Here is a 12,376-nt window from a genome sequence, read left to right on the forward strand (position 1 = left end):
TTGGTCCAGGCGCAAATCACGCAAAGCTCGCACATATTTATCAGCACTCCGATTTTGTTAGATTACCCCGTTCTAGTCGTCTAAGGAAGTCCGGCAGCAGCGACTCACCCTAGAGCCAAATGAATCGACAACGTGAACCACAGTATCGCTAGATATGAGGTATAGCCAGTTGATTCTAAGAAGACTATCCCCCTGACATTCCCAAGCTCGCACTCTCTCTGAGCCACGAGTCACGAAACCCTGCACATCACGACACTCTATCTCATGAATCCTTCATTTGCTACGAAAGTAGCGTGTTCCAAAGTCGGCCTTCTGCAGACCCCATTCCACCAACTCCAACCAAAATCCCGGACTACAGCCCCCATCCTGAACTCCATTGAATGTTTTTGAGCTACCAACAGTCATTGTAACACCGCTTGGTTTCTTGCATTGGAAAATCGAGCCGCGAGACGACTATTTCGGGACGGCGTATTGCTGTGTCCAAGCCCTTGCGGTGGCAATGGCGGCCTGTTCGTCCTCCTTCCAACTCTTGGCAACATCGGCAGCAAGCGGATCATCCGGGTTGGGGGCGCCGAGGAGCGCTTGGATGGACAGCAGGATGGTCCGGATCTGCAGCGCAGGTGACCAGTTATCTGACAGCCGGTAAGCCTATGTCACTAGCGTGCCGTTCCCCATCACCCACTCTTGAGAACGTCGAGGCAGATGCGGCCCAGCTTGTCGACGTTGGGGTGGAAGATCTTGGTCAGAAAGCGAATTTTTGGGGGCGCCATGGGGTAGTCATCGGGAAGAAACAGCTCGAGTTTGAAGACACCGCCTGGAAAGCAGTGTCAGCCGGCGAATGGCCGTGGGAACTTCGGATAGTCCACAGAGGGTGGTAGGACGCACCTTCGTACGGTGACGACGAGGGGCCATGGATTTCGACATCGAAATATCGGAGGTTGTCTTCGTGTGGAACGGCGCTGATTCCAGGAACTCTGTTTGTTGATCGAATCAGATGCAAGTCTTAGGGGAGCATATGGCGGGGTTGCCGTTACGGTTCGGCCATCAGCCTCTCAGTCTCTTTGACAATTCTCTTTGGTAGGGCCATGGCGGAATGTATTTGGCGTAACCAGAAGCGACTTTAGGGAGGTAGTATAGCTGGATAGGGTGGCGGTATCGAACAGCTGAAAAGGCGAGGCAACAGGGTCTCCAACAGCAAGACCCAAAGGAGGGGTTGTGCCTGGGCTGTGTGTGATGTCGCAACAACACTCAAATGCTCGGCTGAACGTCGAAAAGGGCAGAATTGCAAGGGATGCACTAAAACTTCTGCGTTGGGTTCGGTGAGGAAGGCGCGAATGTATTCGAGAAGCGGAGGCGGCCGGGTCGTTTGTCGGGCACAGGAGCAGAGGATGTCGTATGTACTTGGGAGAAAGAATGTGGAACTGCAACCGACCTCGCCGACGACGGGTTAGTGGGGTGTTGCCAAACCAGGCCGATAAGTGCACGAGCCATGTCCCGCGCTCAGCGGGCCCCTGTCTTCCGCTAGACCTTCCCTGTTCCTTCCCGTCTCGGCTTTCATCGAAGATGGCTTCGCTCGTGCATCAACTTGGACCTTGAGAGCGAGAAACGGTGATAGCGAAAGCCGACGCCTGCTTGACAGTCTCCAATTACTCTTATCAATCTCTCGAAGAGGCGCGGCCGGTGAATCGGCAGGCCAGATGGCGAACTCTGAGCCTTTGCCGCATCTTAAATTGTTCTCTTCGATGAAGACCGTCACTTGATCGTCGTCTAAAGAGGAAAGAGAAAAAAAAAAAAAAAGAAAGAAAGAAAGAAAAATAACCAGAACGACACGCCCCGTATGGTGCTCTCAACAATGAGTTACGCCTCGTCCCGCACCTAAAACATGCCGTTATCTTTCATGCGCCTCTCCGATGGCCCCAAGAAGGCGAAACCGATCAGGTCGGCCTATGAAAGCGAGAGCTTTGATGCCGATGGCGCAATCCACGTCGACGGGCTGGTCGGGTCAGCGACTATCTCCCCCTCAGGACGAGATGTTGCCTTAGCATCGTGAGCTGCCCCAACCTTTGCTCTCTGCTGTCCCCGCTGTCCCCGCTGAGAATCCGTCTAATACTCCCGCAGCCCCGAAGGTCTTGCCATCATTGACTTGGATTCGCCTTGGAGCCCTCCTCGGAGGTTGAGCAGCCATGGCCTCCCATGGCTGGTTGTTGACGTGCAGTGGTCGCCATTTGCGGCACGCGATTATTGGGTGGCCTCTACGGCAAACCATCGCTGTTTAGTATGGAACCTCAACAAACGGGACGACTCGTCGTCAGGTGCCATTGAGCATTCCCTCCAGGCTCACAGCAGAGCCATTACCGATGTCAATTTCTCCGCTCACCACCCGGATTTCCTTGCGACCTGCGCAGTGGATGGCTATGTTTACTGTTGGGACCTTCGGCGGCCGAGACAGCCTGTGCTCTCCTTTTGCGACTGGTTTGCTGGCGCCACCCAAGTCAAGTACAACCGCCAGGATCCGAATGTCCTCGCCTCTGCCCATGACCGCCGGCTTCACATATGGGATGTCAGGCGGTCGGTTGAGCCTCTCAAGACGATCGATGCTCACACGTCTAAAATTTATGGTGTCGACTGGAACCGCATAAATTCCACTTGCCTCGTTACGTGCTCCCTTGATAAGAGCATCAAATTCTGGGACTATGGCAAAGATGGCGACGAACCGCAGAGAGTTATTCGCACTGATTTCCCGGTATGGCGAGCTCGCCACACGCCTTTCGGGTACGGCCTATTAGCCATGCCTCAAACAGAGCCAGGCAACTTGTTCCTCTTCGACCAACGCCCCGATCCCGAAACCCCAGTGGATGGGGCAGTCAAGCCTGTCGCTGTTTTCCCGGGACACGGAAATCACAAGGCCAAAGAATTTCTCTGGAGAAGTCGCGGCGGCGTGACCAACGAGGGTATAGATAACCGCGATTTCCAGCTGGTTTCCTGGGGCGAAGACAACGAGCTACGCCTTCACAAGGTCGAGCATGAGCTTCTGGAATCCGTGGGCCACTTTAGAGGCCGTCCCCTGATGAAGAACCTCATCCTCACCCGCAAGGGTGCACCATACAAAACTTTCCGCACCGTCGATGATGTTCACCGCGATCGCAGAAGCCCGACCATGACCGACCGCCCTGGTAGTGGCGGGCAGCTTCGCCAAAGTGCGCTGAGCAGCGGCTTGAATGCGGGCCTCCGTCGTGTTGGACCCTCTTGGAGGTCCACGTCCATGAAGGCGAGGACGAACACAAGCAAGCATGTTGATAAAACCCAGCTCCAGATCGGATGGATGAAGGGGATCACCATGTCAAAGAGGAAATCTAGCTCGGACGCGCCCGACCGTGCTGGTCCGGAGGACTCGGGTATCTTCGGTCCCGGCTACGACAGTGGTTGGGGGGAGCCAGAAACCATTCAGGACGAGTTCCTCCGTATCAGCAACCAGCTTCCCAATGTCAAGTGGGAGAACATTGACATGGACGCTCTCACGTTGAATGCGTCCCTCAAGGGGCCGTGGGGTGTCAACGGCGAAACGATCTTCATCAAGGTCAAGGTGGATATTCCCAAGAGCTACCCGAAGAGCAAGGCGCCGCGGTTCTATGTCGAGAAGTCATCATTCATGCCAGAAGAGACGCATCGGAAGCTCGAGCATGAACTACATGAACTTGGGAACCGATTCTTGCAACGAAAGCAAAACTGTCTCGACACCGCGTTTGAATATCTGCTTGGCGAGGTCGACCTCGAAACGAGTACCGCGTTTTTCAACAATGTCCGAGACTTCGATGACGACGACGCATTGGCAGATGAGAGCTCTAGCGAGGAAGATGAAAATGATATCCCAGCTGGTGGTTCGGCATCCATGTCCCAGGAGCTCAGCACCAGCACCGAACTGGACCCCTCGGCAACCTTGGCCTCTGCCCAGCGCCAGGCTGTCACGCCTCTGCCCATGTTTTGCGGAGCTCGATTCTCCAATGATGGCAGGTTGGTCTGCTTCTTCCCGACAAAGGAGGAGAAGGCCAAAGCCCTATTCGCTCTTCCGCACCCAGATTCGACCAAGGAGCGGTCGAAAGGAGAGCCCACCTTTGCCGGCTTCGGTCGCCTTTCTCACGACTCTCCGCCTCCTAAACATCGGTTCCATGACGAGACGTCTGCAACGGATGACCAGTCGGAAGATTCGGACGACACCGAGTCGACGACCTCGACGGATTCTGAACCGACAACGATGCACAAGATCGATCTGTGGTATCAGACAGGTCGCCGTTTCCGGAAGACGTGGAGCGCCAACGAGTCGATACGATCAAGTGGTGGTGGCACCGGCGCTGGAACGGGGACTGGCACGGGGACAAGCCGGAAAAAGCCAGGCAAACCGAAGAACATTATCTCCATCCATGACTTACAAAATGACCTCCCGTCAAAGAAGCAGCTTGCTTTGGAGTATGCCATCTTCGGCGACGGGGCTGACGTGTGCAGTCACAACGCCGCGGTTGCCGAAAAGTACGGGTATCAGGATTTGGTCCACGTCTGGAAGTATGCCGCGCTTCTTCTTCGAAGAGACATCCCGCTTGAGCTACATGACTGGAGGCACAGCGGGCAACCGGTGCTCGTTATCGCAAGGAATGTCGCGGTCCATGCGAACGAGGAGAAAAGAGCGGGGGAGACTAGCGCACCAGGGTCCAATCTAGCTGGCCGAGTCAGATGGGGTCATCATCCTCTGGCGCGAGACTTGATTAGCGAGCTCTTCGACTACTTTGAGAAGGTCGCCGACATCCAGATGTTGGCCATGCTGGCGTGCATATTTGGCGACTACTCAATTGAAGAGGAGGCGGCCATCGCAGCATCACATCTTCCTCAGCCGAAGACACCGTTGCCCATGAAAGCTCCCTCCTTCTCGTTCGAATATTTTCCCACCGACCCCGCGCTCTGGAATTTGAATTACAAGAGTCAAGCCAGTTCGGCCATAACGACTCCCAGGACAGCTAATACTCCGGCCATGTACTACTCGGATCCCCCAAGCTCTGCCGACGAGGTGACGGGCTCCCTAGAGCCGAAATCGCATTCTTACTCGTGCGGGGAGACACCTCCTAATCCTGCCAGGGAGCATTTGCGGGAGGTTGCCCAAACGCAGAGCCTATCTACGTCTCCCAACACCAAGTTCTTTCACCGTTCCAACTCGACTGTTGCTGCCGCGATTGCTGCTAGTCTGCCGCGGGCGCTAGCTGGCATCGTCTCAGGCTCGCCCCCGGACCAGGTTCGGAAGCGCCCGAGCCCTGCTGAGACCATGCTGGGCAACCTTACCCCCAATGCCGTTCCATGGGCTGGCTCGGCCGTGTCTGGCGCTGGCCCAGACACGCCTGGAACCTCACGGACATCGTTCTCGGACGATGAGTACTGGAAAGACGACCTCTTAGCCATGGTCCCAATTGGGGTGTCCTGCATTCCGGAAAGTCAAGGCCAGTTCGACGACGACGGTTGGATGTCGACCTTCTTGATTGACCGCGACCGTCGCCAAGTATATTCTAATTATCGTTACGCATACGCGGAAATGCTTCAGATGTGGGGCCAACCTCTTTCCCGTCTCGAGATCATGAAGTTCGACGTCCTCAACGAGGACAAACTCTCCCCCAGCACAGCCACGGCCAGCAACTACGCCGAAGAGAGCGCACCGCACAACACTCCTTTCTATCCCACTGGAACCACCTCGCCAACCTCACCATTCGCCGACCGTCGCGGTCTCTTCCAAGAACTCCTCAATTCAGGCCGCGGCGTTGATGTGACAGGGTTTTGCCGGATACATCCGGGCGTCCCGCTGGAACCGGCAGAGTACCTTCGCCCAGCACCAGCCGGCGCGACCAATGCCAGCGGTGCCGCCGTCGCCACGGCCCTCCCAAACGCCACCCACAATTCCACTGGTCAGCCGCCCATAATGAACGGTGCAGTCGGCGTCTGCCACCGGTGCACCGCGGAGCGGGAACACGCCGACCTGGTCCCGCAAACCGAACTGCAATGTGTCTACTGCTGGGCGCCCGTCGTCGGCCTGTACACGCCGTGTCTAGCGTGCGGGTGCGTCGCACACGAGTCGTGCCTCGCCGAGTGGCACGCCCTGGGAGGCAGCGAGTGCCCCGTCGGTCACGAGTGCCGGTGCGTGGAGGAGGCGAGCAGCGAAACGGCAGGGAGCTGGGCCGGGCTGCGGGCTGCGGTGCTGCTCGCCGGTAATGATGGCGGCGGAGATAATAAGGACAGGGGAGCCGGAGGAGGATCGACCGCCGGCGGCGGCGGGGACAGCACTGCGACCCCGCGGTCGGGTTCCGGAACGCCCAGGTCGTCGACCCGGTCAAGGCGTAAGTCTGCGCCGGCAGACGCGGGCAAATTCCATAATGTATTTCGCAGGGCGAACGACTCGAACCCTCCCCCCCCCCCTTCTCAAGCCCAATTCTCCGGACTGGGGGCGGGTCCTGAAGAATACAGTGGTGGTACGGCGGAGGCCGCAATGGGAGCCCGCTCCAGCAACAGCAGCAGGATTCTAGGCGGGGGCGGCGTGTTCTCCTCGCGCAGGAGGGTTCATGACGGCGGCGATACGGACAGGGCGATGGACCGCGAGAGCGCGGCGTCGTCGCCCGGCCCGGGAACGGTACCCTCTGGTACCGTTAGCGGTGTTGCCGGCGGGTTGCTGGCGGGCGTAAAGCCGCCACCGAGAGGGGAGGAGCCGATCTCAGCGGCACAGTTGAGCCTGGGAAAGCGGCTGAAGAAGCAGCTGGAGGAGTCCGGGCGGCCGGGTGTGCCGCGGAGGAATACAGGGGGGTTAGCCATGTGGAAGACGTCGAGTGCTGGTGCGTGACGTATGTGGATAGAGGAAATGTAAAGCTATATGTGTCTTAACTGTGCTGGTAAAGGAAGGCAGTCAGGGAAGTTGTCGAAGATGAGGAGGGCAATATTATGTGGCATTCTTTGTCTCCTCCGTTGTGGTATGAAGTGACCTCAATTGCACTCCGATCGTATTTTGACTTCGTTACAGGTCAAGAGATGAGGACAGACACATGAACTGAATATAGACAGTCTTCCCATTGCGCGAAGTCAATTCTGCTTTGCCCTCGTGTGATTGTTCAGGCGCTGACTTAGGAGGAAGCCGAGTAATCTTTGAGGCCAATGGTTTTTCCGATTCTGCGTTTTGGCTTGGCCTGTCCGGTATGTTCTAGCTACATTTACAGATCCTCTTCTTACAACCGAGCTGAACCCGGCACAGACCCAACCCTTCTCCTCAACTTAGCCTCCCCTTCACAACCACACAGACATTCTGGCTTAACTCACGGCCAGTTCTTGGCAAAGAAGTCGAGCACCGTCTTGTACCCGCGGGTGTACTCTTCCTTGACGCGGTTGTCGGACAGGTCGGAGCGGGCGGCCATCCAACCGTGGATCTGGTCCTTGAACGTCTCGACGTGCTTGGGGCCCTTCAGGTTCGCCTCAAACTGCTTGACCTTGTCCTCGGGCTCCTCCTTGGAGGCAAGCAGAATGAGCGGCACTCTGATGGTCTCCGCCTCCTTGGGGTCGACCATGGCCGGGTGGCACTCGGCAGCGACGGAGAAGGGGTTTGAATCGCTCGAGGTGATGAGGCTCACAACCTTTCCGCCCCAGCAGTACTGATCAAGCAGAGTCATTTAGCACCAGCTGGTTCCGGCTTGGAGACATCGACAAGATACTCCCGGGAGGGTAGGGGTTGCTTACGCCAACGACGGCCCAAGACTTGATCTCAGGATGCTTGGCTTTGAGGGTGTCAACGAAGCCAGGCAGGGCATCGGCCACTCCTTGGGGCGGGTTCTTGCCGAAGAAGGCGCGAAGGTTATTCTGCTTCTCAGGGGTGTTGGGAGGATACCTTTGGTTGACTTCGCTCAGTATCTCTTGGCTGAACCTCCACGAAGGTCGCCGATCATGAGCACCTACCACTCAATGGGGCATGGCTCGCCCTTGAACCAATCCGGAATGAAGACCTGGTACTTCTGGGAGTGGCTGTAGGCGAGAATATCGGCACCCTGAACGGTCTGGTCAAAGTAGCCAAAGATGTCGTAGATGACGACGATACCCTTGTCGGCATCGGCAGGGCCCGTCGTGTCTGAGCATAGTCAGCAATGCGGTCGACGGCCTCCTGAAGAGGAACAATGCAGGGGCGTCATACAGGTCTTGAGGCCGCCGTATTCCTTGTACGAGCCCTTGGGCTGGTATCCCGTCGACACAACGGGAGGGATGTTGCAGCAGGCCTCGTTATGGCCGTGGGTTGCGGGCATGGTGGACATCTTGGCGGTCGTTAATGGACAGTGAGAAGGATGGGCCGAGAAACTATCTTGGGACTGCCGGATAAAGCGGGTGTTTGGCGGCGAAGTTCGCGAGGCGAGCTGTCGGTTGCTAGTAAAACGGCGAGTGGTAGCGTTAGTAGGGCCCTGCCGCGATAAGGTGACACTTGCAGCAGGAGGTGCGGGGCAGACAACTCTGCCAGCTACAAGACGGAGCTGATTCAATACGGGCATACCTCTCTCTGGCGTCTCGTTTTTGTTGGTGAATTCGGGCAGAACGGATTGATTCAAAAGAAGAAGGTCTCGCCTTAAAAAAACCAACCGTAAATCTTGGACTTGTAAAGATATTTGCTTTCCCCTTTGGCAGGCAGACCCGAAATGCGGTTCCAGCATCTTCAGCCGGGTTCCGAGTTGCGACCGCAATGCGGGGTAGCTTCGGTCAACCCCATGCAGCTCTGATGTCACTTGCGGTCTGACGAGCACTTTGCCGAAGACGACCTGCTGGAAAGCGCCAATGGCGAAGCGCTTGCCTCGGTAAGTCCATGACTTCGGGTTCCACATTAGAAGTTGCTTTGCCCCGGAAGAGCATTCCTCCACATACCACTGGCGGTTGAGTTGGCAGCCAGAAGGGGATCGAGAGGTGGGTGCCCCGACCTCATCCCGTCGCTCGTTTTGCTGCGTTGTGAGGGCATATGTTCGGATTCGCAAGGGCGGACCCGGATTCCTCTTTAGAGAGAACTAAAATATAACACGAAGACGCTCATTTCCCTTTTTCTTTTTTTTTTTTTTTGAATCCCACTATGCAGCAGGCACGGCCCATCTCCCTTGCCAAACCGAGCACTGGAGTGTCCTTCGCAAGCTCCGTCGTCCCATTTTGTCAGAGTCTCCAGTGAGTGAAATCAATACAACGCAAGAAGAGCAAGGGAGGAGTTGGACCTCGACAACCGATGACCCCCAAAGACAAGCGCACCGAGCCCGCGGCAAATCACGCTTCGATTGTGTATCCCGATTTTTTCATATCTTGCACCGCCTTCATTACCACCTGTATCTCGGCCTCGAAACGCAGCGTTTTCGATACCTCGCGGAGCGGTATCCATCGCGCGTCCAGCTTCTCCCACTCTTCCTGCGTCCCCGAGTCCGGGATATCGGTGCACTCGGCAGTCGCAGCAAAGAAGTAGACACACTTCAGAGCCTCGGTCTCGGATTGCGGATCTGGGTAGATGCATGCCCCGACGAATTCGTGGCTGGGGTACCCTTCGGTGATGTTTGGGGGCTTCTTGGATGTGTCGGACAGTGCAGTCTTGGGCGGAGTTGCACGGGTCGCAACGTCAAGCTGGAGCGGTGTTACATGGAGACCAGTCTCCTCGTACGTCTCTCGGAGCGCAGCCGCAAGCATGCTCTCATCGAGGTTCCTCCTGCCCTTGGGCAGCTGGTAGAGCTTCAGCCGGTTATTCCAGATGACGAGCACCATGGCCCGGCGCGGGTCGATCGTAACGGTTCCGCATGACATGCCGAGAGCGCTCGCCGGCCGGAAGCACATGCTCTTGTCAACCTCGTCTAGCCAAAGCCTGAGCTCGGACTCGTCCGAGCCCGGCCGCGGTTCCTGTCGCACCATTTGCCTGGTGGGTGTGCGACTTTAGGCTATGGTTGCTATCGAAGAGGCAAACTGCTGAGCAGTCGAGCACACTGATGGTGGCCGCGCGGCAAAGGGAACTGAAGACGACAGTCTCCCGTCCCGATGGAGAATCTAACTCGATCAGAGCGAGCTTCCTAGGCTGAACCAGGGACCCGGGCGCCTTTATACGGCAACCTTTCTCCCAGTTTAAGAGGGCCTGGCCAATCAGCGGCGTAGCCACGCGAGTGAACGTTTCCTTCCATGTGGCCCAAGGACTCGCCGGGCGGCAGCTCTGTGCAACAGGCGAGTGACCGGTGAGAATGCATGGCCGGGGAGGCATGCTTGGGCGCCCACCGCATGCAGGTCGACAGAGCCCCGGCCAATCGCGGCCTCCAAGAGGGCCCCAGGACTCGGGTATCTCAACGCTGGGCCCCCCAGTTCCCGGGGCCCCAACCGTCTTGCGGACACGGGCAATTCGGAATGTAACCCGATGCTGGCTTCAGGGCGACTGCAGCATCGCATTGCGGGAACCAAAGCTTCGCAGCATTCCTCCCGCATCCAAAGTCTTGCGGCGGTAGCCGGCCGGAGAGTGACATGGACAATGCCCGGCCGATTTACCCCGGATATAACTCGTCACGTCAGACATGCGATCAGGCAAAGGAACTCCCGAGTAGGTGATACTGGACACCCCAGCCGACCGGTGAGCTCGCCCCTTGCATCCACACCGGTAATCGGCTTGTCCCCCGATTTAGGGACACAGCGCGCCGTTATGGGTAAATGTCTAGCCACACAAGTCAAGCTACCATCCGGCTTCGGGTTGCTGGCCTGGTCCGTCACACCCGGATACGGAATCAGTCGCATTGTCTTTGGCTTGCCGTGGGGAGAGGGACGCCGACCACACCGACAAACATGGCCCAATCGCTTGATGAGCATTTTCTCTTCCTGTATATCTTGCATTAGCCAACCCTTGCCGCATGCAGCGCTTGTCCCACACACCCAAAAGAGGGTCCGTCTAACAGACCATGGCAAAAAAAAAAAAAGAAAAAAAAAGAAAAGTTGTCGACCGGATTGAGTGTCTTTATGGACACGCCGACATAGTGTCGTCACAGAATGCGCCCAATTGAATCATATTCCGTGGTATGTATCCGTACTTCTCTCTGCTAAACCCTTCAGCAATCCGAAACATTCTTCAAACCAGGAAAATCCATCTTGCTATTCGATGCTCGTGTTTCGAGTTTGAAGCCGTGATGCTTGCGTTACCTCCAATGAGAAACTGGATGGAATACATCGAGACCACAGAAACCGTTGCCGCGCGCACATTGTCTTGAGACATGTCAACCCTAGTGCACTAAGAGTCATGATCTCGAATGCCGCTCATTCATTGACCTGGCGCGTGCTAGAGGTTCCCTGTCGTTTTACGTCCTTGGCAGGTATACCAACAAAGCTGGCTTGATAGGGCAGCGTCCGATCCAGGGGGTCTCGTCTGGTTTTTTCGACTTAGATAGGGCGCTATTTGGCCCGCATCAAGGGTTCGCTGCTCGTCAGATAAGTCCGTATCTCGCCCTTTATTTCCTTTCTCCGGGGTAACACCGCGTTATGATGAGCTCAGCACTCGGCTGCTGCACCCGATGGTGAAAGAGAAACGCCCAGGAAAGGCGAAAATCGGCGAATCCGCTCCACTGAGTGTTCCCATTTCGGCATCGAAGTTACACCAGCTGTCCCAAAAAGCGTTTGTCTTCCTTCTTTCCTTCCGGTTTGCCCTTTTCACCCATGCTTCGCTATCCTGGGCTCCTTGGCACCTGGACACGCGAGACCGGGTTCAACTTGATCCGGCTCGGTCGCGAACGCCTCGAGATTTAAAACAACCTTCCGACTACTCGATGAAGCAAGCTGCGTCAGGTTATGTACGTATTATCTAGTGTGTATGTATGTATGTACAGCTCTTGTCAACTGCTCGCATATGGCACAGTCCTTCGCTGTTCAGGTATATTCTGAACGAGAACAGAACGAGATGCAATAACTGGAAACACGAAGGGTAGGAAAGGAAGGGAGAATACGATATTTCAAGAAGAAGACGACCTAATACTGCGTACAGCTATACTTTTAAGTACGCTGCGTATTCTACCCCTGGTGGTTGATTGTGGGTTCGTCTCTTCTACACAGAGACGTAACGTACAAATGTACATACCTTACATACCCAAAACGATACTGTGTATACCTGTTGCCTAGGTAAGGTACCTACAAGATACTCCGTACAGAGTAAATATAATGCATGCACACAACTACCTAAAATATACTTTGGGTAGGTGTAGACTTTGCAAAAGCAACTTTAATATATCAGGGACGGCCAAGGCAGCGTTCCCGGGCGGAACGCGGCCCGGTTCGCTCGCCTTCACTCCCGCATGGCTCTCATCTCGAAACGCGGGAACCTCCTGAACCCGTATATTAC

The 12,376-nt window shown here is 56.1% G+C and overlaps 4 protein-coding genes across 4 annotated transcripts; 1 reads left to right on the forward strand and 3 right to left on the reverse strand.

Moving 5' to 3' along the window:
- Nucleotides 1-65: 65 nt before the first annotated feature.
- P884DRAFT_236157 (ubiquitin-conjugating enzyme/RWD-like protein) lies at nucleotides 66-1,410 on the reverse strand. Its single transcript, XM_069439978.1, has 4 exons — nucleotides 1,035-1,410; nucleotides 886-974; nucleotides 683-814; nucleotides 66-632 (listed from the first exon to the last, which is right to left on the reverse strand). Exons 1-4 carry the CDS (start codon nucleotides 1,085-1,087, stop codon nucleotides 454-456), a joined length of 453 nt encoding a protein of 150 aa, XP_069301086.1. The 5' UTR covers nucleotides 1,088-1,410; the 3' UTR covers nucleotides 66-453.
- Nucleotides 1,411-1,882: 472 nt separating this feature from the next.
- Nucleotides 1,883-6,865, forward strand: P884DRAFT_191538 (uncharacterized protein; the record flags this gene model as incomplete). The annotated part of the gene is made up of 2 exons (XM_069437597.1): nucleotides 1,883-2,046; nucleotides 2,119-6,865. 2 exons carry the CDS (start codon nucleotides 1,883-1,885, stop codon nucleotides 6,863-6,865), a joined length of 4,911 nt encoding a protein of 1,636 aa, XP_069301087.1.
- Nucleotides 6,866-6,979: 114 nt separating this feature from the next.
- P884DRAFT_216568 (uncharacterized protein) lies at nucleotides 6,980-8,726 on the reverse strand. Its single transcript, XM_069439318.1, has 5 exons — nucleotides 8,549-8,726; nucleotides 8,198-8,424; nucleotides 7,966-8,134; nucleotides 7,750-7,897; nucleotides 6,980-7,646 (listed from the first exon to the last, which is right to left on the reverse strand). The coding sequence occupies exons 2-5, from the start codon at nucleotides 8,313-8,315 to the stop codon at nucleotides 7,332-7,334; spliced, it is 750 nt and encodes a 249-aa protein (XP_069301088.1). The 5' UTR covers nucleotides 8,316-8,424; nucleotides 8,549-8,726; the 3' UTR covers nucleotides 6,980-7,331.
- A 268-nt stretch (nucleotides 8,727-8,994) lies between these two features.
- P884DRAFT_254777 (NUDIX hydrolase domain-like protein) lies at nucleotides 8,995-10,008 on the reverse strand. The gene has a single exon (XM_069440922.1). It carries the CDS (start codon nucleotides 9,925-9,927, stop codon nucleotides 9,298-9,300), a length of 630 nt encoding a protein of 209 aa, XP_069301089.1. The 5' UTR covers nucleotides 9,928-10,008; the 3' UTR covers nucleotides 8,995-9,297.
- Between the last annotated feature and the right edge of the window lie 2,368 nt (nucleotides 10,009-12,376).

The sequence above is a fragment of the Thermothelomyces heterothallicus genome, assembly GCF_042370625.1.
Source record: "Thermothelomyces heterothallicus CBS 202.75 unplaced genomic scaffold P884_scaffold_2, whole genome shotgun sequence".
Lineage (NCBI taxonomy): Eukaryota > Fungi > Ascomycota > Sordariomycetes > Sordariales > Chaetomiaceae > Thermothelomyces > Thermothelomyces heterothallicus.

Excerpts from the sequence above, each read along its gene's own strand:
- P884DRAFT_254777 (XM_069440922.1), bottom strand. The coding sequence starts at position 9,927 with ATGGTGCGACAGGAACCGCGGCCGGGCTCGGACGAGTCCGAGCTCAGG.
- P884DRAFT_216568 (XM_069439318.1), bottom strand. The coding sequence starts at position 8,315 with ATGTCCACCATGCCCGCAACCCACGGCCATAACGAGGCCTGCTGCAAC. Across the intron at positions 8,135-8,197 it reads ATACGGCGGCCTCAAGACCT|ACACGACGGGCCCTGCCGAT; the intron begins GTATGACGCCCC and ends GACTATGCTCAG. Across the intron at positions 7,898-7,965 it reads GAGCCATGCCCCATTGAGTG|GTATCCTCCCAACACCCCTG; the intron begins GTAGGTGCTCAT and ends AGTCAACCAAAG.
- P884DRAFT_236157 (XM_069439978.1), bottom strand. The coding sequence starts at position 1,087 with ATGGCCCTACCAAAGAGAATTGTCAAAGAGACTGAGAGGCTGATGGCC. Across the intron at positions 815-885 it reads CTCGTCGTCACCGTACGAAG|GCGGTGTCTTCAAACTCGAG; the intron begins GTGCGTCCTACC and ends ACTGCTTTCCAG. Across the intron at positions 633-682 it reads CTGCCTCGACGTTCTCAAGA|ATAACTGGTCACCTGCGCTG; the intron begins GTGGGTGATGGG and ends ACCGGCTGTCAG.